The following is a 24,930-nucleotide window of genomic DNA, read 5'->3' as shown; positions in this document are numbered from 1 at the left end:
TTCACATGTGTGTGTGTGTTTTTGTTTTTTGTTTTTGTTTTTGTTTTTTTTAAATATTTTCTTTTTTTTTTGTTTGTTTTATTAAAATTCTATTTCAAATATCAAACTAAGAATCTTTTTGAAATATCTAGATGGCCCTTAAAAGGGCCGTTTAAATGTGTTGAAACTGACATCTGAGGCACAACTATATGTACATTGTCCAGAGATAGTACATGTAGTCTGCGTCACGGCCGGGTATCTTATGGTACGTTGGTGACTCTCAAAGATTTTTGAGCGGATGGTATAAACGTTGTTTTCATGATAAACTGTGACAGTAACACTCTGGCATCGTGTGTTACGCTTGACTTTAGTCCCGGGCGATTTCTCTGTATGACTCGCTCCCGCTACCATGAGTTCTCGGCCAACTTGAAACTTACAACAATGATACGATTCACCTTGACTCGTAGTCTGTCATGCTCATTCATACGACAAGGAAAGACAAATGAAATCTCAATCCACTAAATGGATTTAAGACGGGTTCATGTAATGAGAAAAACATTTGGCATTTCAGTCTTTCCGTGCATATACATGTATGCAAGGTAATCTAACAGAAAGTAAATGCAGGAAAATGCGCGAGCCGCGTGTTTTCAGTTCTCTTTCGCCGTTGTATACCATTCATTAATCTATTCTATTTAATAGCACATTAGCGATTTTCTGGTTTATCCTTCGTCATATACGGCTACAATGGTGGCCAAAATGTTGGACAGTCGAACAGATGTAGTTCTAACCATATTGGCATAACATGGACGAAAGTTTTGATCGGTCAAATTTGATTTTATTTGATCTACCTGTTGCGAATTTAGAAGGTACTGATCATTAAGTACATGTATTGCATGTGCAATCACTTGTCATGTTACCTGCCGTCTGCGACTTTTCATATTAAATGAGTAATGACGCGATTTTTGATTTAGGTTGACCTACATATTTTGCATGGTTGATGTGAATTCCGAATTTTCATATTCACTATGTATTGCATGTGTTGTATGGAAGTGATGTTTTTGCATACGATAACCATTGGTAGTTATTTTTGGTACTTTATTTCTTGTATTATTTGTTGCCAAGTTCATAGCTTGGGTGTGTATTTGGTCTTGAGTTTTAGCTTGATCAAAATCAAAATACTGCACATACATGTACATGTATTCTAGTGTTTGTAAACTGGACATACAACCACATATGTCTTGTCAATAGCCTGGTATTTGTCACTACAGCTGTTGTATTTAAAGTTTGAACTTGTGCATTTTTGTTGGAGGATATTTTCCTGCTCATTAAATATATGTTGGTGTTTTCTTAGTGCATTTTTTTTTTATAATTACCTCATTTGGGGGATCAGGAGAAAAGCCTCCCCCGTCAGACAAAAGTCCCAGGACAACCCAACCCCGAAAATTATTTTATCAAAGATGAATAATATTTCTATTAGTACTGAAATTGAAAAATTTGAAATTTAATTTCTAAATTGTTAACATTTTAACTTTTTGTTTCTTTTTAAGACAATATTTTATCAATAAAATGATAACAGTTGTCAAATATGCTATCTTTAGAAAGGAAATATATCTAAAACAGTCATTTTGTTTTCTTTTTAAAAAGTGTATTACTGGCAGCTTTTCTTATTTCATTGATGAAATATCAAATGATTCTGTTAATAAGAAATACAATATCAAATATAGGTATACCCCTGAAAAAAAAAACCCACAGAAATTGAACCAATCTAATACAAACAAAAACTCCCTAAATAAACTAAACAGAATTAAAAATTACAACAAAAAAGACAAATATAAATAAAATGCAATAACAATATAAAAGGAACAGTCACTACAAAAGAATTAATAATAAAAAATAAATAAATAAAAAAAAATACAAAAAAAAAATAAAATAAAATAAACAAACAAAAATAAACAAAAATAATTTTTACATTAACATTAACCTTATTATAAAGTGGGGGCATTTGTCCTTGCCTTTGTCTCTTGCAAACTACCAATTTCATGTATAATCTATGTAATTGTTATTTAAAAAGCGCTACAACCAAAAACTAAGACTGGTTATATGATCAATTACTGTTTCTGAACAAGAAATAGAACTGAATTTGGTAGGTTTCTGATATGCATGAATAATCTTCTGTTTGATCATCCTTTTGTCATTAACCTTCACTTTATCTAAAGCTTTTCTATTATTTTTTACTTTTATGTTCTCTGTCATGTTATTAACTGTGACAGAGAAGAACGTACCTAGTAAAGTTAAATTTAGAATTTGAAATATAATTTTTGCTACTGAGACATGCAGCATAAAAATTGTTTTTGAGAAACTTGATGTTTATTGTCTCTATGAATGTCCCAAAAGCAAAAAAAGAGGAAAATGGCGAAAAATTCGAGAAGAAGAAATTATGGTTTCATCATCAATGAATGGATTGTTCCCTTCTTGGTCATTACCTTTTTTGGCCAAAAAAGTTGTTTTTAGGTAGAATTTCGGGAATGTGAAAGAATGTGAATGAAGAGAGAGAAAACTTCACAAGAATGTGTTACCTGACGATATCCAGGATGTCGTCAAACCTGTAGATTCGTTGACCTTTTTCACAAAATGGCAGTAAAATAAGAATGGATATGGAACGGGACAAAAGCATCAGCAACTCTTAAAGGCCAAAACAAGAAAAAGTAAAAAAAAAAAAAACACACAGTAATAGACGATCTCCGAAACAAATGTCCTTATATCTCCTACGAAGGAGCTAAAAATCTCAGTTTCAGAGATTGGGGAAATCGAATGACTGCATTTTTGAATAAACTAAAATTTAAATTAACGACACAAAGGCACATTATGACATCTCCTTACTGTGGACAGGTGCATTTGTGCTTTGAGATTATACTAGGTTTATGAAGCCTTAACCACCCCCCTTTAATTTCATGAAAACAATGAACTCAAACAATAAACAAATACACAATAAAGATCATATTAATCACTCAAAAACATTCTTAGTATTGATTTGTACACATTTGCAGGAGTGAAATTCAAGAGTAGCCAATCAGTTTATACAAAACTGTCTAGTCAACATCCACTTAAAGGTGTAACAAAAAAAAAAAAAAAAAAAACAAAACAAAACTTATTATATATAGTCACGTTAAATATGCGTGAGGATATAATATTTAATAAATTTGAAAAAAGTCATATTCCTTTTTCTTCACATGGATGTTCTTTTAACCTTTTTGTTACTATTTATGGATCTTATTTGAAGGATATACACAAAGTTCTTTTATGTTTGATTGATAAAAAAACAGAACTTGCCTTCTATGCTTTATTAAATAAACGATTATTTTCCGACCGGAATCTCTGGAAATGAAATTGTATGATTTGCAAAATACTTGAAATCAAAAGTATCTTTCAAATAAGTTGTTCCACCATCCAAAGATATTGTAAACGGTATTGTCCCAATGTAGTTACTCCTCGGCGAAATGCAATTTATTTGATATTCATATTTGAAAACCCCTTTTGTGGTAATGTGTCCAAATCTGCAGTAAATTTGCCGGCACATCGCAGTATGAAAGTTTCTTCCAAAAACTTGTATTTTTGTTCCACCGTCTGTGATTCCTTCCGATGGAAATATCTTAAACACTTTTGGAAGAACGTTTGTAAATGTCTCTGAGCAAGCTAAATATTTTGATTCTGTCAGGAACTTGTCATACGAGTTTCTCCATTTACTAATTGCTGAAACTTTCTCTGAACTCGACATCGAGCTGTAGCGCAAGGAATTTAAAGCAAGATGGCGCATATCAGCTAAAGTCAGACTCCAGCTCATAAATGCTTCATACCAGTCGTATGTAAATTCATTATACCCAAATGTACCAGGATCGTCTGCTCCTAAAACTACAGGAATTCCGTACCTGAGGTAAGTTATGGCGGGATGGTGTCGTTGGTCAGCTACATATCCAAGTAGTTTGTTACTAATTGGATTAACTTCTATTGCAATGTTATTGATTTTGAGCATTTCCATCAATTGTGGATGTTTTATGTATCCAATGCCATGCCCAACACGTTTTGCGTTCAGAAGTACGGATTCGTAAAGATTACCCATGGTCGGAACCGGGTCGTCTGCAAGAAGTGACGTCATAAGATCATCTGGCCAGTTTGTTTCACCAGTATGAAAAAAATATGGCAGTGTTCTATTCTGTATTGAAACCTGTGCAAGCTCTTTCAAAAAGAACAGAAGCGAATAACCTTTATCTTCTTCCGACACTAGGTCAAACCCCGACACCAAGTTCGGATATTTTTCAAACAACATTAATGCGTTGTCCACACTACTCGTAATAGTTTTCTTGGTGCCACCTCGATATGAATTTACTACTCTTTTGTACCCTATAAAATTGGGATTTTTTCCTTTGAATTGTTTTACAACTTCATTCACACTTTGTAATTCAAGTTCTCCTAGATAGTTGTCAATGTATCGCTTTCCATAACGAGATGCATATGCCTTATTTGTGTCAAGGACGTATAGTTTGTTATATGCAGAGGCTTTTGTTTCAAGGTACTGGACATTTTCCTCTAAAGCAGTCTGCAGTAATGCGTTCATATGGATGCTACAAAAGTTTGCATGATTAATAATATGGGACGCGATCGTGCTGAATAATGGAGACATTTCCTTCCAACGCAATTCACTATCTGTCGGTCTATTGATGGCGTTGTCGTCCATAACACCGAGAAAAGTCGCGTGCTTCAGTATTTTGTCTTTTGAAAATACAGGATTGTTCTTGACCTTGACCCAACCATCTGGAGGGTTTATAAAGAAGTCAAGTTTATATTGACCCGGCGGATCTCTTTTTACATAAAGGTTCTCGTATAATGTACTGTTTTCTATTAGGTCGAATATCATTGCCTTACTAACTACGTGATCTGAAATGAAAACAAAACAGTGATTGAAAGTAATTAAGGGAACCAAGGTTATAGTGGTAATCAAAATAATGTAATTCAGGGACAAAGACCAGACATGGAAAACAGACATACACAACAAAGAACATAAAGTAACTACAATCATACATACAAAGTAACAAAAGCAAATGAACAACTTGGTATCCACTTAAAAGTGGGAGCATGTACCAGGTGCACCGGTAGTATAAGCGTCCTCTGCTTTTCTAAAAACACTCGCATTTTCAATGAAACAATATACTCTTGTAAGACAAACTAATATTTATTTGTCAAACAATCAAAGGAATTTCCTTTCACGACCGTTTTTAGGTGCCGTAAGAAATGTGTGATTCGTATGGCAGATGGTTATGTCTGAGTTCATGATATGCATGAAATTGGTCGAAAATTCGTGATGGACAAATTGCCTCAGTCGTCTTGTTGTAATGAGCTTGTCTCGAATGCTGGAAGTCATTGGTTTAATCACCGGAAGAGTAATAACAAAGATTGAAAACATGACAGTCACTGCTCCTCTACCAAGTACGCTGCAGATAAATGGTTAAGTTAAGACCGGCCAAAATTGATTCAGAGTCACAATAATGAGCTATAGCATATTAAAACTCTTGCTCAAGGGTTTGGACAAGTACAAGAGAGGGGGTTTCGATTGAAATAAATTGTTCTCGTCCTGACATACATGAAATTTATATTGTATACAGAAGTTAAAATCGATTTTTTGCAAACTTGATTCGATTATGACTTAGTAAACACATTTTGTATCAAATAAATACTCGATAGCAATTTTGTATGATTCTTATTACTTCGTTTTATTAATTCGTTTTACAAAAAATGTTGTATAATTATCAGGAAGTTTGTTAATTATAAAATTGCATAAAAGGTTCACCGTTCCTTTCCATAGTAGAGCTTAACTCCAAGTAAACGAAATCAATATACTTAAGCGAACAAAACATGTCTGTGTTGAATATTTCAATATATATCTTCATGTCTGCTGTAACAGGATTCTTAGTATTAAATTGTATACTTATATTTAGAATCAGAATTGCACTGTTTTCACAATAAACCAAAAAGAATCAAGAAGAAATAGTTTTTTTTTCATTATGATGTCATATTCTGGCAAATAAATCTAATTTTACAATGATTTTTCCGGAACAGGGTTATTTTGCTACAAAAATAATTGGACTCGTCACTACAGAAGTTCTATGGTTGTCATCATGATCTCGTGGATTGATATTGTGTATCCATCTGCACAATGAGAACAGATTTGTTCAATGTATCATAGTTATCCTTTTCTCTTTCGTCCCGGACTTAACTTTTTATGAGCAAATCTGCGGGTGTTTCTCGAAAAGCAGACGACGCTTACCCTACCCGTGCACCTGGTCCCTGCTAACATTTTTCAGACCAGTCCGAGTTATTCATTTACGTTTGTTTCTTTGTACGTATTATTTTGGTTCTTTGTGTTCTGTGTTGTGTGTGTCTGTTTTTCCTGTCTGGACTCTGTCCCTGAATCACATTATTTTGATTTCCGTTAGAATCATGGTTCCCTTGATTACTCTTTTACGATGTGAAACTGACATCATGAGCTTACTGTGGTGCAAGTGCATGTTTCCTCCCTTTGGAAATTTCTTCAGAAGTTTATAAATTCTTGTTTTCTTTACTTCATCAATGTGTAACCTTAGAGGTCTTGCTGATGGAAAGTCATGTCTTGTCCTGTTGAATTCTTCCCATTTCAAAACCTCGAGGTAGTTGTAAACTATCTGTTCATCCTGTCAATGTAACCAGTCATTATCAGATGTATGTCATGGTAGTTTCAATGTAAATGTATATGTTTTTGGTCTGCAATGAAGTGATTAACTGATTCAAATTCCATTTACTTGCTTTTGTCCATGCTCTCAGTTTGGAGTCCGAGTTGCTTATTTGCTTTTGTTACTTTGTATGTATGATTTTAGTTACTTTGTGTGTGTGTGTTTCCCATGTCTGGTCTTTGTTCCTGGATTACATTCTTTTGATTACCGCTGTAACCTTGGTTACCTTGATTACTCTTTGATTACCGCTGTAACCTTGGTTCCCTTGATTACTTTTTGATTACCGCTGTAACCTTGGTTACCTTCATTGCTCTATCAAAGTATCATACTTTAAATTCAATATAAAATTTTATATAGCAGAAAATAATCTTTAACAAAATATATGCACTCCATCATCAAAGGTAACTCTGACAGTAAGTATGCATAATTACATATGCATCTGCGTATTAACAGGCATTCTAGATTTATGGCAAATTTCTGTTTTACCTGGTTCAAATATACATCAACTTTTTTCAAGTGACTAACCCTCTAGTACCACAACACATTATTGTTCATTGTTAAAATTTCGTTAAAATTGCTACCAAAGTGTTTCAATAGAAATGGGAATGTTTATTTGTCAATTACGGACGCATGCGTGTATTGTCAAAATTAAAGTAATCGTTAGTTAATTTTGTGAACGAATTCTAGTACTCACATCGTTGTAGTCCTGTTGGTATCCAGCTAACTTTTGTTCCTGTTTTAGTATTGTGTTTCTTCGAACAGAATAATCATATTCACAATGTTGATCACATTTATTCTGAGCTTGAAGACACTGAACAATAGAGAGGAGAGCAACCACGTGCAGCCAATTCAACATTATGATCCAATGACCTGAAAATGCAATTCATATAATGACATATACTATGGCCGTAGTGGCGGATTTTAATTGATTTTTATGTAAAAAGGGAACAAAGCGAGAAAACAATGAACCCGTTAATTCCAATCTATTTGCCTGTCGTAAAGTATATCTCCAGAATTCAAGAACTTAAATTAGCCACATTCTTCGATACAGTGCTTTCGTTTTAGATATAAATTTAAAATGCTTAAATAGTTCATTTATATATGTTTATATCTCTTAATGATATGGTGAAAGTAAATAGTTGTTATCTCATATGCATATTTTAGTGGCTAGAAACTACTGACAGTATGCGATGTGAACCAGTATGCAGGAGCATTGATTTTCTGAATAATCTCGTCGGATGTAAACAAGATTCGTGGTAGATAACACTCCTTTAAGCTGAATTCATGCCATGTAACACGTAACATCATTGTAAATATACAACGCATTTTTCATTCACTACATTCAAGACATTAAACATCAGTCACTGAGGTATTTTATTATTTTCATATGTATTTGGATAGAAAAAACTGAAAGCTTTATAATGTTTTAACTTCAGATGACATTCCAGACAGCATGCTTCTGGGTCAACTTTGCATATGGTTGGTTGGCTTGCATTTAGTTTGCGTTGGCGTGATAACGGTAGGCCGACGACCCAACGTACAGTTGTAACAGTGTTTGGTTATATTATATTTCCACATAACGATAATCATTTCTGCATTCAGATCTGCACTTTTTTTTTTTTTTTTTACAAAATCATACATTTATTTCTCACTTCAATCAACCAAATTAAACCAAATCGAGAACGATAATTCTTGTATAGTTTCAAATATTCTGTACTATCTGTATAATTTTTGTCTAAAAAGCGCAACGACCAAATGGAAAAAAAGAATAAAGACTGGTTATGTTTTCTGTAACTGTTTATGAACAAGAAAAAAACTGAATTTGGTGGGTTTTTGACATGCATGAATCATCATCTGTCTGACTGCTACTAAACACATTAATAAAACCCAAACATCGAAAAAATCATTTTCATTTTGCTATGATATTCCCTCAAAATCAAATGGTCATCAGAATAGGCCTAGGTGAGGTTCTGATATTTCATATAAGAGCCTTTGAACTTTATTTCATATGCGCATTATCAGTCATTATTTAATATGGGGTAGACATTGCCTAAAACAGCGAGCACCGTGATCTCTACCATACATGTACCATCTGTGCGAGACTCGTAAAAATAATAATGGACATTACAAAGAGGGGTGTCGACCCGGATGAAAATATTTGTTTCGCAAGTGCAATATTTTTATCTATATTTAACCAGCAGGCAAGATCAAAATTTCTATTTGAAAATCTATCTTGTTAATTAATGGGGGAGTTTTTTTTTCAATCAATCTAATAACTTGACATTATTTATCACTTTAATTATGATTCCTTGATCTTACACAAGCTACGTAATTTTATTGTATATATTATTCTTAATTACTTTCAATTTGTTGTGTTATATTATGTATTAAAGCTAGCGAATTTTCCAATGTTCTGTACTGTAATGAATTCAGAGATGTAATACATTTACATGCATTTAAGGTGATATGCTGACACATGATGACCAAGATGTTTGCTTTTTCACTTGTAATAGTATGTACATTGTAAGAGGTTTTTAAAAAGTACACATATTGTTTAATTGGTTACGTTACATTATGCTACATGTTGCTTGCTTCAAATATTGTAAATTATGGTTTGCTCAGCGTCAACAAGAACATTAAGATTTCATACAGATGCTAATGCCATTGGCACACTCAATATGTATTTGTGTCTATCATACATTAGTCAATTTATAAACGCAATAGTCATCTTAACTATGTACTGATTTTATTCAGCCGGTTCTTTTTATTTCCCTTTTATACTTTATATATTTTATAAGACCATCAATATTCAGAGAAAATGCACTAATAAACAGTGACAGACAAAATGAGGGAGACCAGAGGGATAGTTCAAAATCAAAATATCCCGCAACCGAGAAAGGAAAAATAAATAATTCCAGGTTTAGCGATCAAGAAATTTACATGCGATTATCCAGGAAATCAACTTTCTGAGATAAGCGCTGTGCAAGTTTAGAAGATTTAGACTGCAACTGCCACGTTACAAAAAATAGTTGACGTTGTAATCGACAAACACTGGGAAACGATGTATCGTATCCCAGTTCATAGTGAACTAAACATAACTGCAACGCTATGAAGGCTTACAATTTACCTTTCACGGGCATGTTGACAGTGTAATTACAAATATGTTTGATAGTTAAAAACAAACAATACACCTTTATTCTTCCCTTGATTATTCTTTATAATCATCGTGAATTAGTAAACTTTAATAGGATAAATACATAAGTAATATAGACATTATCTTAGAACGACCATGGTTCTAATAGATATTATTTTGAATAGCAATAATTTCGTCATTCTCATTGCAGTACACGAACTCATACCGCTGTGACATCCATGACGACTCCACCGGTGTAAAGTATAGCTCCATAGACCACTGCATTATACTAAAATGAAAAGACAATATATGTTACACGATAAAAATTCCATCTAAATATTTGATTTACCTTCCAATGATAAAAACGATACAATACGCAACACATAAGCTAAAACCTTTGCAAATAACTGCATTCTATATGTTTTATGTGTTAATACGTTAATTATCTTTTGTTCTCACTAGGAAAAGAATTTTAAAAGACTTTCGGAAGCAGCTGAAAGAAGAGATCTTGATAATGTCAAAAAATGGACCGTTCAGGGAGCTAATGTTAACTTGCCTAATTGGGTAATATATACACACATCATAGGACAATGAAATTAATTGTTCCGTTCCTAGAGCAGTACTTAATTAGATGTAAATTTAGGAAACGTATATGGCCTTCGTTTCAATATTTAAAATCCAAGATTCTGATATTTCTCCCGTGAAATCACTCTATTTCTAAGGACTGCAGTTTTTCGTTTGTTTTTGTTTCCAAGCAAAAATTGCATTTATAACATTTAGAAACAATCAAACTGTTTGAATAACACGGAAATTTATCAAATTTCGACTGATTAATTGACACATTTCTAAGTCATTAAAATGGCTATGGACTCTTTGGAAATGTACTGTTTATACACTCGACAGAAGAGCTTTATGGTATAGTGATATAAAAAAAAACAGATTGAATTGACATACTCTTCCATTATCTGCATTATTTTTTTGTTATTCCAGTATGATTCCCCCTCAGCATTTGGCTGCTATAGATGGTCATGAACCTGTGGTAGCTTTATTCATTGAAAGTAGATCCGATATTAACTTAAGTAAAGATATCAGGTATTTGATAAAGATGTGGGCAGGATAAAGGTTTTAAGCCATTATTTCCTGTAAACAAACAAAATATGAACATTGTGAAAATTTTCCTATTTGTAAATGACATAAAGAATTTACCTTTAAGAATAGAAGAATATGAAAAGTGAAATCTTTTAAATGAATGAATAAGTTAAGTACATTGTCGCATCAGTTCATTAAAAACATCTAAGAATATCACAATATAACTGAGTATTTAAAATAGAATCTCACTCGAAAGGAAAATCAGACACATTCCCCAAAATATTAGTTGTCTGCACACACAGAGACAAAGTACCTAAGGTGACTACCATTATTTCTTATAATGAACTTTCTTTTTTGTCAACCTACGTAATTTAATTCCACGTTTTATATTTCATGTATAGAATTCTTCAAATATCAATTTTATTTATTATTTAATGAAATTGTTGAATTTAAAAAAATAACGGCAAATTTCAATAACTTAATATTATTTTCTTTTTATCAACAAACTATGACTCCTAGATTTATCTTCACATTAGGATCAAGCGGAACAAAGGCTGAATATAATCTTCAATGAAATAAAAAAGTATGTTTAAGGTCACCAGTGCACTGAAACACTTAGTCCTCGAACATGAGATATTCCTCAATGCATTAGATCCGAAAGATCCTGGGTACGAATGTTTGAAAATTGTTGGATTGGTCACTAGTCAACCATCATGGGGGGAGAAGTTACCTAAATCATGGATACACCTTAAACTAATGATAAATCGATCAGTAGAAGGAGGAGACACTATCATAAAAATGGAAACATTGAGAAGTATCAACTTGAAAAAAAAAGATCTTCAGTTATTTCTGAAAATGCACCATTCTCAACGAGAAATCATCTACTTTTCAGTACCAAACCTCCGAGATCATATTGTCATTTCTCCAATGTTGTTCGTTGATACATTACGATCACTAGTCAAACGATTTTGTAAAAGTGATCGTCTGAAAACAATCAAGTCGATGAATTTAAATGGTCTTCTGCGCATTGAAGATATCAACACCATTTGGAAAGGTAACAAACAATTCGTACAGCACAGAGAATACCTATAACCATTGATGAAACACCTTGATATCCTCGCGACCCCAAGGACGTACCATAAATCTGGCGAATATTTGGAACCTGAATTCTACTATGTTCCAAGTCTCTTCAAGACAGCTGATGATACGCAGTATCTGAAAACAGTTAATCATGCGATCATCCTAGGATTGTCCTTGAAATTCCACAGCGAATTATTGCCACCAGCAATTGGGTACAGATTGATAGCATCGTGTGTCAACATGTTTGACATCAGTAATTATAACGGCATGACAATGTTGTTTTCCGGAATGGTAGTTGTCAGGGTTAAGACAAATTTAGACATGGCTATCATATTGCGATCTGAAAGAGTGGATCTTTTCCTTCTTCACAATTTATCTAGATTTGGTATTGTCCGAGATACTGCCTCGGGTATTGCTGAATGTTTCAAGGACATACTGGCCAATATTTTAGACATCCATAACATAACATCATCGGAAAATACTAAAACGCTTGACCTGCCGTTCCATGTCGAGTACCCATGCTTTGATTGTGTACCTCCATGCTACAGTCAAGGAAAAGATGATTGGAAATGTGATCATGGTCACAACATAACAAAACAAGTCAAGGGGAAATAGACAACAGATCGGGTAAAGTTTACATCATACGTTTGCTACAATTATTATCTTCGAACACTGTGACAAATGACTATCATCATAATTACTGCATTGTTACCTTATATTTGAATTAGTTTAAAATAATAATTAAATGTACAGTTTTATCATATCAATAGTGTAGTTGATGATTTGAACTGAATATGACGATTGGATTGAGAAACAAAGAATTAAAATAAACACTTTACAGAGAATAGATGGGCTGCCTGAGTATAATTATAGAAATTATATCTTACATTTACCATTTCAAAACTTAATTTAAAAATTGATGAAGTATTTCTATTCTGAGTTTAAAATTTAGTGTTCAGTTCTTTCTACACGTCACAGCTACACTATATATGGTCGCTTATCTAATGCAACATTTTATTTCAGAAAATGGAATCTTGTTTGCAAGAGTGTGAAGGTAAAAAAAAAGAAATCATACAAAAAAAAAAAATAAAGGCACGTTCGTACATTTAACAAAATTATTGAAATATGAACTCATATAAGCACATTATTTCTATATTTCAAACATAACGAAATCGTTAAACATGTAATGAAAATAATATCGTAATGGGCGGAGTTTTTCTGCGCACATATCTCCTCATCTATGTCTATGGATTTATGACCTCAAAGAAAGGTACATTACGATTCTAGAAAAAAAACATAAGTACTCATTATTGTTTATATTTTGGTGTGCTTATTATTATCTATGGAACAGGTTTGAGTGGGACAGATCTTAATGGTAAACCCTCAGAACTACAACTTGCGAAACTCGCTCTTCAATTTACCTGTTCGGATTTGTATGCGTTGGTTGTGAAACTGGGATTGAAGATGACTATGGTGGAAATCTCCTTAATGTTGCGTTCGTGTGTTTGAGAAAATGGAAAATAAAAACGAATGGGACTGTGGGTGATCTCGTCGAAGCTATGAAGGATATGAAACTCGATATCCATGCAGCTTGCAAAGTAAGCCGAATTTTGTTTTAATTTGAAGCTTACTTAGGCTATTGGGTATCTTATTTCAATGTTAAATACAAAATTGTAATGTGTAAATGTTATTTCGATGTGGCGCGTTTTAGCATACCGTATAAGTGGTTATTTTCGCGGTGATTGAATTTTCGCTAAATTTGCGGTAAACGATGGAACGGAAAAATTGAACCACGTGAAATGTTTTGTATTTTTGAGGGCCGTTTTAAAACAAATAGAAATTTTACTGCTACTTAATAGTTGTTTTATCCATCAATGCCATTTCTTGTATTTCATGGTTTCAACAAACAAGCCATGATTAGCTTCTTTTAAAACATGCCCTCGTAATTACTAAATTACAACGCCGGTCACCTGTATGCGGTCGAACGTCAAATACACAATAACGGGAGTGTCAATCCGTCCTCGGGTCCATTGCCATCAAATAATAAAATAACAAAAGATCAATTGCAAAGGTGAAAACAAATGAATTGATACCAGATGAGAAATTGTAATACAGTAGGTTGTCAAATTCAATCATCTTTTTTTAAACTGTTGGTATTGAAAAGGTAAAATAATGAACAGATACGAATTTTCCACACCTCAATGAAGACTTCTGCTAATAATTGTTCCTCGTTAGCCTTGATCAATGGTGAATTCAGTATTCATTGAACTGTTTGTCGTCTGCGAAAATTAGATTACGCTTAAAAAAACTCGCCCATTTTTTTTAAAGGAAAGTGCGAAATTTTTAACATTTTGTATTATTCATCTTAATGCAGGCAATGTTTTTTCTTGGGCAACATATGTTATTTTTACAATCTGATTTTGCTCTGTGGCACCTTTCATATCGAATGTTCATTTGACTGTTGTTAATAGTTCATTTAACCCTTTTCAATTGTTATATATTGCTATCTAACTTTTAATGTCTCTAGATCATCGAAAATATTGATGTCTATGTACTAAGCAAACCTCATTTATTTCAGATGATCAGAGGTAAACTTTGGGTATGCACAGTTCATACCTCAATTGTCGTTAATAAGAATTAAGTCGTACTCCAACCAAGAATCATGCAAAATGTGTCTCATAGTTGGAAAGACTCCTTATTTGTTTTTCGTATTTTGTTTAAAATTGTAATATGACATACTTCAAAGCTCTTAAAACCACAGCCATGGTAAAAAAGTGAGGAAAAAAAAAACATGATCAATATTTCTTGCAACACGTAGGCTGCCTCTGTTAAAACATTTGAAGAAACTAATCATATTATAATCGAAATGATGTTAATTTCTCCTTACTTAACATTGAAAATAAATCGCGGATACTCCATTTTATTATTGTTTTACCACATGCTGGCCATCTTTGTCGCTATTTAGTACCTGCCTACTGCTCGGGGTAAACTAATGCTAAAATGGAGTTTATTTTTTAATATTTAGTAAGCAGAAATTAACATGTGGCTTTTCATATATTCCCTGTTCATAGGAGATATATATTATGATGATGACGACCATAAATAACAGAAGTTTTATGGTCGTCATCGTGAACTCATGGATCGTTCTGGTGTATCCATCAGCACCATGAAAACTGATTTATTCGACGGGTCATAGTCTTCCTTTGCTCGTTTTTCTATCCCGGACTTGACTTTTTATGATCAACTCGGGGGTGTTTCTAGGAAATCAGATGACGCTTACCCTACCGGTGCACCTGGTCCATGCTCCCAGTTTCTGGTGGAGTCCGAATTGCTCATTTGCTTTTGTTACTTTGTATGCATGATTTTAGTTACTTGGTGTTCTTTGTTGTATATTCTGTCTTCCATGTCTGGTCTTTGTCCCTGGATTACATTCTTTTGATTACCGTATAACCTTGGTTCCCTTGATTACTCTTACAAAGAATGTACTTAAGAATTTAAAATATTAAGATATTACTCAGCAAATGATACTGAAATACAAAAGAAACTATTTAGTTTTCAATGTGCCATTTCCAATGAGGTAATAACTGAGAGTCTGTTTCTGTCTATAAAACTTGGGTATAATGCTTCCGTGTGGCTAGGAATGAAAGATAATAGGGAGAAAATCGTCCAAATCAACAGAGAAGTGTTAAAAACTTAGAAATCGGAACATCCTAAGAAAGATCAAATCAGCTCTATGTAATGTAGGACTAAACATTACAACATTTGTAGACAACGATTGAGAAGCCAACTTCTCATAAAATTATCAATGCACGTACTGTATTGTTTCAGATTATTTAAAAAAAAAAAAAACAAAACTGAACAAAATACTATACAAAACTTCTTACACGTATTGAAGTGTAGCATTCACATTAAGGATGACATCACTTTAAGTAGTGATATTAAATAGGCTGTTTTATTTCGTTTTACGAACATTAGAATAATAATCCTGTAGCACAAAATTGTTTATCAAACATAAGAAACTTGATTCACAATAAAGATTTAAGATTATCTATGCTATGTTAATACATGGAATAATCGTCACTGTCTTTTATTCTTCTTTGTTATATTTGGTATGGTCAAAATGCGATTTTTTAAATATCACCTATGAAAACAATACATTATCAATGTCTACAGTTATCTCTGTGATATTTCAAATTCGTTTAGAGAAAATTATTATTTTAGTTTATATGTTTTGATCGTTTACATCTTAAATTTTATTTACATAGAAATGCTTTATATAGTATAGATATTGTATAAGAAGTTAAAGAAGGCATTCTGTATTCTAATTTGGATATGTATGCGCTTATTTTGTTTATTTTTATGTATTATTTTGAAATTCCAATGCATATGACATACTTTTCTATGCTGAAATATGCAAGAACTTCATGGTGAGGCTTCATGTTCATAGGGAATGTGAGGTATATCAATACATGTGTGAGAGACGCACATTTCCTTGTTATTATGAATTGTTTTCAGTCTGATACATATATCAGTTACAAAAAAAAAAAAAAAAAAAAAATTAACAAGAACAAAAAAGTGTTGTTTTTAGTAAAATATGTGGGAGCTGTTTTGTTAACATTAGATTTCAATGATTATGTTCATAATAAAAGGCAGAAAAGATCTATGTATTATTAATAATCGTTAATTGTTAATTGAAACAATGTCATTATTGCAGTATTCGTGTTTGTTTCTAATTTCAATATGCTATTATCACGACGTGTAGATAACACTTTTTTTTAGAGAACTTCAATACAACAGTTCATTTGAACATGGTAGTTTTTTCATGGTAACGGCATAAAAAGGCTTAGGAGAGTAATCAAGTGAACCAAGAATTTGAGGAAATCAAACGAATATAATCCAGGAACAAAGACCAGACATATAAAACAGACACACACAATAAGGAAAATAAAATACCCCCCCCCAAAAAAAAAAAAAAAATAAATAAAAAAATAAAATAAAATAAAAAAACAAATACAAACAAAGTAACAAAAGTAAATGAGCAAATCGGAATTTCATAAAAAAACTGGGTGCATGGACCAGATGCACCGGTAAGGGAAACGTCATCTTGCTTGCTAGAAACCCCCGTCGATTTGCTCTTAAAAATTCAAGGCTAGGTGAAAAGGAATATTATCATACGACGGTGAAATAAATCAATTTTCATCTGTCAAGTAAGTAGACTTCATGATGTCTGTGGGGTCCTCTTTCTCATTTTTCGAAGGTGAATACGACTTATTCGTGAAAATATAACACTGAACAAATATGTTGTCAATAAAATATGCCAGCATTTGGAAGATGATTTGGAACTATTTTGTACAAATTATGATGAATCTATTCCAAGAACTATATAATTTTATCAAAGTTTACCATCTTATTTGGACAAACAAGGATGTACAGGTCAGGTAAAAACCAGCAACATAAATCTATATGCTTGAGAAAAATATCAAAAACCTAGATAAATCTTTACTGTAAACTTAAAAGTAAATATTTACTACAAGAACCATACTAGTCTTGGTAAAAATCATGTAATTTGATGTAAAATCTATACAGATGGAATACAAATTGTTAGAAACAACTATAAATGACAAGTTAAATCATACCTATGATCTTTTGAAATCAAATTTTCTGCAACTAATGTTCCATTTAAAGACTAGAAGAAAAGGTATAAAACAAATCAGAAAAAAGACACCAAAAACAAATTTAAAAAAAGACACCAAAAACAAATAAAAAAAAAAGACACCAAAGAAATGTCGTTACAAATCAATCAAAATTTAAAGGATATGACATTGGGTGCGAGCCCTACCGCTGCCTATAATGCTTTCAGTTCTGAAAATAGAATGATGTCTGAAAAGTGCATTGTCCTACAGTTTAATCAGAAAGATCTACTTTGTCTATAAATTATAGTAATTGTGCAGGAAAATATCACTATCACATGAAGGCACCTAATATCTGACATTAAAGGAAAGTGCCGACATTTAACATAAAAAAGGCAAATAAGTTGATGATGGGTTCTTAATACACTGGACTTAGCTTTGAAGTGTCCTTGAATATACCTATTTTGTAATTAAACAGAATTTCCTTTGAATGATTTTATTGCTGAAGAACTAATGATCATTGGTATGTGCAGCTACTGAAGAATCAATCCGTTTATTACACTGAAACATTGTACGACCAAATCCCATACATCGTTAAATGTGTCATGCCTTTGGATTGCTCCAATAATCTGGACTGCAAAGTATACTTTTCGTTTTATTTCCTTATTTAGTATTTATGAAATGTGTGTCAATCGACGTTTTCGGGATACACCCGCTTCATTTTCGATTACATAAGCTGCTGAATCATAGATTGTGTTGAATATTGTATTACAATTTAGTTGGAAAGAAAATCAATTATATTCGTTAACATTAATTGTGTACGAATAGAACAATAAATATTTCTCATATTATTTTTAAATCTATGTTTGATTGATATGAATGATGAATTATGCATTTTAAAAGTGTGGTGAACTGTTAACGTATCAATCTTCGCGGTGTACTAATTTTTACTATTTTTACAGTTGTCTCAAGAACGCAAAAATTAGCACCCGCGATGGTATATTCACATTACCAAGTCTTTTGACCTTTTTAATCGTGGTTTCTACAATTTGGAATAGAAAAGTCGTTTTGTGTAAGGGTCGTTTTCAATGCAAGCAATTATAAATTTATACTAAGTCTATAATGAAAACGTATACGGTAAAATCATGTGGATTATAATCTCTGAATTCATGATCCTGTTTACATATTTGTATCAATGGTCAAAGGGTACATTTCACATCAAAGAAAATAAATCAATAGTGTGCAAACATTTTACTCACAAATATAACATAATGTATATATGTGTTAAAAAGATTACCGGACTTAACTTAACTAGTTTACTATTCATTATTCAAACCTATATGAAACATCAAACTGGTCAGTAGGTATATATCTATTTCAAGACTTGCAGGATTAATATCTTACTTTTAAAAATTATGAATTACAGCCGTTGTAAATTACAATTGATAGGTTTTAAGCTGTTTTTAGCTGTCATTTTCGTAACAAAAAAATCTGTTAAAATATGCCTTAATTCTGCTTAATTGCACTTTTCCAATATAATTTCATTCGATATCCACAAATAAAATGTTTTAAATACATGAAATAGGTGTTAATATATTTATTGTCTTGCAAGACAATAAATCGACCTAGATAAATTCGTATGCATGTGACTTCTGGTGACCTTAATCCACGCATGTGCTGTGAGGGTCGCATTTTTAAAAAACAAATCTGATTGCAAAGCGAAAGTGGTTATTCAATGGCAAAAAGATAAAAGTTCGAATATAATGCAAGGATCCTTTTGAAATTTACGTATTGTGATATAATGTGGCACAATTATGGTTAGTAACTGTCTTTATTTTTTGAAAACTAATCAAGAAATAGATGAAATGAAATGTAAACAAGGCACGTGGTGATCTGTGTAACCGTTATTGTTATTTCTTTGAACAAGGTTAGAGTATTTTTAACAAGGGTTAATGTCATGTCGGCAATCTTCGGAAGTAATGGCGAAAAAAAATATTAGATCTGAGCTATCGATCTTCTTTGATTTTAAAAACGTTTTTTTACAATATTCTGTAGGTTTGTCAACTATATCAATTGAGCTTATGATACTAGGCATATTTGCTACAGATAAGATACAATCGGGGGCTCGGGGGCACTCCAATACTTCGTTGATAGGGGTACCGTGGGGATTCTATAACCCGACCCTATTCGTATAATAATTTTGATAAATTATTTTGAATTTGAAAAACTGTACACTTTTTATATAAGGAGTGTTCCCCTTGGTTCCCTAGATTATGATACACTATGACACATGATAAAAAAAATCCATCATGCATTTATTCTACAAATACGAAAATAATTACAACAGATGAATTGACAGGACAAGGATGTTTTTGACTATATATCCATATAATTCCTGATGAAAATTTATTATCTTACATGTATCATGTGATGATGTTTGTTTTTCTATCTATTCACATATTTGCAACCTAGAAAATAGTACCTTTTCCGACGGCACGTCCTATCACCTTATAGTTAGGAAGTACAACCAAACCATCCCTATTCTCCTACCCCTAGAAAATACAAGATAAAACTCTGGACAATCATAGTAATATTAACTTTACAATTCTTATATAGGAAATAAATATTTATTACATGATTTTTGAAAAAAAAAATATCATATTGAAAACTAAAAGAACGAAACGGAAGTCAGTTAACATTATAAAGGCCTAAAATACATGAATGTCCGTGAAGATTGAAAAATCATGATCTTTGCATTTTCGCCATTCGCTGTGTGATTGTCTTTATAGTTCGTTTCCATATACTGTTTGACCAAATAAATCCTTAAGACAAACAAATCGGTTAAGGACTGTCTTAGTACATGCATTCCATTATATAATTCGGTAGCAAATTTTAGCTTGACTTTGTTACTGCTGTAGCGTAATTCAAGAAATTCAAAATCAAATTAACATCACGACATACTCTTCAAAGGAACAAAATTTTCTTTCGTTGATAAAACTACATTTATTTATTGAGAACCACTTGCACCCGAGTAACGATAGAAACTAACCACGTCTTGTAACCCAAGGAAAGTCTTGTATAATTTAAAAACAAAATGATGAAATCTCTCTAGGTAAATGTTTCATGTTGTTATAATATTTCCCAATAACAAAGTTTTTTTAACAATAAAAGTAGATCATATAAAACACGGCTATAAGGGTTCCAAGTCCTATTCAGTAACATGACATAATTACATTTACATGAAAACACCATTACAGTACTTTCATGAGATAAATATTATAGGTAAATCTGACATCTTGCTTTAAAATTAGTAATCATAATCAGTAAAATGCAGTTAACACTATATATATATATACAATGCTCTGAAAAATTCCCAACGATGTTAGAACTGTTCATTTAGTATGTACGGGGGACCCAAAGGGTCAATAGTAAGATCTAAGGAGGTAAACCATTACAACTTTGAACATTTTGCACATAGTGTCATCCCCGAATTAGGGCAACCATGTTCATCTTAATTCTTGCTTTTCGAAGGAGCTACACGATGTGTATAGTGAAAAGGAGGCATCTTGGTTAGTGTAGCATGTACGGGAGGCCCAAAGTTTCAATAATGGGATCTATGGAGGTAAACATTGCACTCTTAAGAAAAGAAACTTTTAATATGAATATGGTTGCCCTAATTTGTTTTTTTTTCACCTTTTATCCTGTCCGGTAAGAGCGTTGAAATACTTGTTCGGTGGTAAAATTCAGAAATGGAAACAAAAATGGTGATCGGTTTCAGTATGATTGCTGTAATATAAGTACTATGGATAATTGATCAATTTAGTAGCTATAAACACTAAATATCAGGATATAATGTTGATTTAATTGTGCACTTTGAGGTACACGAATGGGTAGGCTAAAATCATTATAACTGAAATTGTAAAACATTAAAAAAAAAACAACAACAACAAATAAAGAAATTGGTATATATGAATAACCGACCAGACCCATAAAAGTAACCTGATCATTTAAATGGAAAAAGTGAAGTATATAAAAGCATAACAATCTTCTGAATTATTTGTATTTTTTTAATCAGAATTCTTCCGAAAACAATCATATAACCAAGAAAAATATAACAAAAATACAACAAAACAATTGGAGCAATTTACTTGACGTATAATCGTATTTTTAACACTTTACAAGAAATGATAATTCTTTGATTCAATTTTTTTTAATCCTCGACATAAAATGTTATATTAAAGCATTTAGAATATAAAAAATACGTGTATCAAAAATTATGATAAAATGATAATAACTGTCAACTTTCGTATTCATATGTGGCACTATCCCTTCAGCATTTGCGTACGGAGTGTTCATATCACAACTCATGCGTTATGCCAAAGCTTGCCGAAACTACGCAGACTTTTTGTATCGCGCTAGAATTCTAACAAATAAGCTTCTGGAACAGGATTATGTTGCTATAAGATTATAGTCGTCACTACAGAAGTTTCATGGTCGTCAACATGAACTCGTGGATCGTTATGGTAAATCCATCTGCGCCATGAAAACTGATTTGTTCAACCTGTCATAGTTTTCCTTTCCTCTTTCGTCCACTCTGGACTTGACTTTTTATGAGTAACTCGGCGGGTGTTTCTAGAAAAGCAGAGGACGCTTACCCTGCACCTGGTCCATGCTCCCAGTTTTTAGTGGAGTCCGAGTTGCTCATTTTGTATTTGTTACTTTTCATGTATGATTTTAGTTACTTTATGTTCCTTTTTGTGTATGTCTGTTTTCCATGTCTGCTCTTTGTCTCTGGATTACATTCTGTTAAATACCGCTAGAATCTTGGTTCCCTTGAATACCCTTGGAATTAATTGGCATGCAATGACACCGTCCACAAAACATGCATTGGCACCAAAGATTGTTTGTAGCTTCATAAAGGTTCTAGTACTGCAATACTTCGTTAAGGTGGGCTTTGATATTTTTATTTTTCTTATTTCTCTTGAACATGTTAAAGAGATAAGTATAGACACATTATTTTCCCACTTCAGTATTTAAGTGGCAGTTTAGGGCCGTAGCCAGGTTTTCTGAATGGGGGTGCGAACTGATCACTGATAAACAATTTTACTTGATTATCAGGTATGATTTCCCTTTGAATACACGCTAAGATGTAAATAAAAGTTTTTATTGTTTTTTTTATCAAATGAAGGGTGGAATCGTACCCGTCACTTCCCTAGACTACGGCCCTTGCAATCTTCATAAAGATCAGACAGAAGGTTATTCATGCATGTCAAATTGCATGTTGATTTGTTTAATTTGGTTGGTGTTAGTGGGAGATAAATGTATGATTTATCATTTATGAATGATACATTATATAAAGAAATAATTATTTTTATGTTAATAATATAGCATATGTAGACTGAAAAAGCAGTGTTTATTTAGTTGTTTTTTTCTACACTATGAATCACCTCACCATTGGTAGTGTCTGGATTTTATGAGGACTTCTATTTAAGTAAACACTGGATCTCATTTAAGCTCATCTTTTATTATGGAAAGAACTTATTCTGATCTTCATAACCCGTGCAGTTAGAGGGTGGTAATTACGATAATGTCCATAACCTTTTAGTGTAGCCGATGTTAATATTAACCAAATGTAGTATACAAGTTAACAACTAAAGTATATAATAGGAAAACATTTTTTCAAGATGACAGCCTACAATAATACCTTGTTCTCATAGGCCAACCTTGGTCGGGGCAAATCATTGAATTAATCTGATCTGATGAAAAGCAATGAATAATGTAGAGATGGAGTTTATGAAAGCGTATATGAAACTACTGACTCAAAGACCTAACGTTACATTTGGTAGCATAGATTTCGTATATCGTGCGAGCGAATTTGCTGTACACACTCTCATTTGAGCTATTATATATATAGATACATGTACATGCAATATCACCACAACCTTTAAGAATTATTTCATTTGTTGCTTTAATTATTGGCAATTCTGAAAAATACTCCATTTCATTATGCATTTTACCTGGGCTTTCGACAATGAACGTAGGTCTATTAACCCTCATCCCCCTAAAATTAATAACTCAACAACGTCACCGGTCACGATTAGGGGTAATTAGTCTTGGTAATCTATTATTCGACTTCTGTACAGTAAATTCTTGGTACAACATATGCAAATGTATTATTCATAAAGACATATAGAAATGTGATGTATTTTCTATGTGACGATCTGTGTTTTTTTGTTTTGTTTTTGCTTTTTGTATATTTTTTATGAAATGTAAAAATAGTGTAAAAACTTTCCAACGTTCTAAGACCTGTGGAAAACGCAAAGCAACTTTTTGTTGTTTTTCTCAGGATGAGAAAACCACCTGCACTCAAGCTCCCTAGACTACTTCATTCATTTTTAAATGGAAAAAGTTGACACATATCCAAATTGACTTGCACATGTTGAACATAGTCATTTATTCACCAGTATACATTAAAATAAGGACGTGCTTTCAGTAACTTGTAACCCACATTAATATTATTATTATTAAGTCGCAAAAAGTTATTTGTTTTTTTTTGCTTTTTGTATCTCTTCTTTTGATCGTTAAGATGTTCGGGTGATTTTTGAGAGCGTGTATTCGATTCATACCAAACTCGGCTTAAAAATCAAGCATGCTTAAGGGTTGTGCATGCAATTTTTGAAATTTCAAAATGGATGCCGATTTCAAAATGGCCGCCAAATAAATCCCGCCCCCCACCAAAAAAAAAAGGGAAAAAAATGTAAAATTACTGGAGCTATTCAGTTGTATGAAAGTTTTCTCAAATACCAGTTCTTAACTTGATGTCATCTTAGGCATCAACAATTTATTTTCAAAATGGCCACCAAAATGTGAACATTGTTCGATTTAAATGAAATACATTGCCTTCTAAATTCAACATTTGTTCAATGGCGGTTTCATAATTTGGTTGATTCCGATTACTTGCAGGTTTTGGTGACTTTTCTGTCGTGCATGCAAACACAGTATCACCTGTTTTGGTTTTTTTTTGTAGCTTTGTAAGTGTTTATGTGCAAATATTGAAGATAACTAATACCTCAAACAATAACTATATTAAGTTTAATAAACAATTATATAAACCCACTTCAAAACAAAAGATTTTTTTAAATACTAGTTCTTGTAAAAATAATCACATATTCTAGTAGACATGGATTGTGAGCCAGTCCGTCAGAAAATATCTTTTTTTTTGTTTGTTTGTCTTTTTTTAACAAATACATATAATTCT

The 24,930-nt window shown here is 32.4% G+C and overlaps 1 protein-coding gene and 1 pseudogene across 1 annotated transcript; one reads left to right on the top strand and one right to left on the bottom strand.

Annotated features, from left to right (window-relative positions):
• Positions 1 to 3,305: 3,305 nt before the first annotated feature.
• On the bottom strand, positions 3,306 to 7,847 carry LOC148620236 (adenosine deaminase 2-like). Its single transcript, XM_088580949.1, has 4 exons — positions 7,732 to 7,847; positions 7,435 to 7,610; positions 6,524 to 6,701; positions 3,306 to 4,911 (listed from the first exon to the last, which is right to left on the bottom strand). The coding sequence occupies exons 2-4, from the start codon at positions 7,594 to 7,596 to the stop codon at positions 3,335 to 3,337; spliced, it is 1,917 nt and encodes a 638-aa protein (XP_088437075.1). The 5' UTR covers positions 7,597 to 7,610; positions 7,732 to 7,847; the 3' UTR covers positions 3,306 to 3,334.
• Positions 7,848 to 11,547: 3,700 nt separating this feature from the next.
• On the top strand, positions 11,548 to 12,657 carry LOC148620235 (uncharacterized; annotated as a pseudogene).
• Positions 12,658 to 24,930: the final 12,273 nt, after the last annotated feature.

This window comes from Perna viridis, chromosome 4 (assembly GCF_037379345.1).
Source record: "Perna viridis isolate PV_CMFRI_1.1 ecotype Kerala chromosome 4, ASM3737934v1, whole genome shotgun sequence".
In the NCBI taxonomy this organism is placed as follows: domain Eukaryota; kingdom Metazoa; phylum Mollusca; class Bivalvia; order Mytilida; family Mytilidae; genus Perna; species Perna viridis.
This window is presented reverse-complemented; position numbering and strand designations above follow the sequence as displayed.

Excerpts from the sequence above, each read along its gene's own strand:
- LOC148620236 (XM_088580949.1), bottom strand. The coding sequence starts at position 7,596 with ATGTTGAATTGGCTGCACGTGGTTGCTCTCCTCTCTATTGTTCAGTGT. Across the intron at positions 6,702-7,434 it reads ACCAACAGGACTACAACGAT|GATGAACAGATAGTTTACAA; the intron begins GTGAGTACTAGA and ends TTACATTGACAG. Across the intron at positions 4,912-6,523 it reads AAACATGCACTTGCACCACA|ATCACGTAGTTAGTAAGGCA; the intron begins GTAAGCTCATGA and ends TTTTCATTTCAG.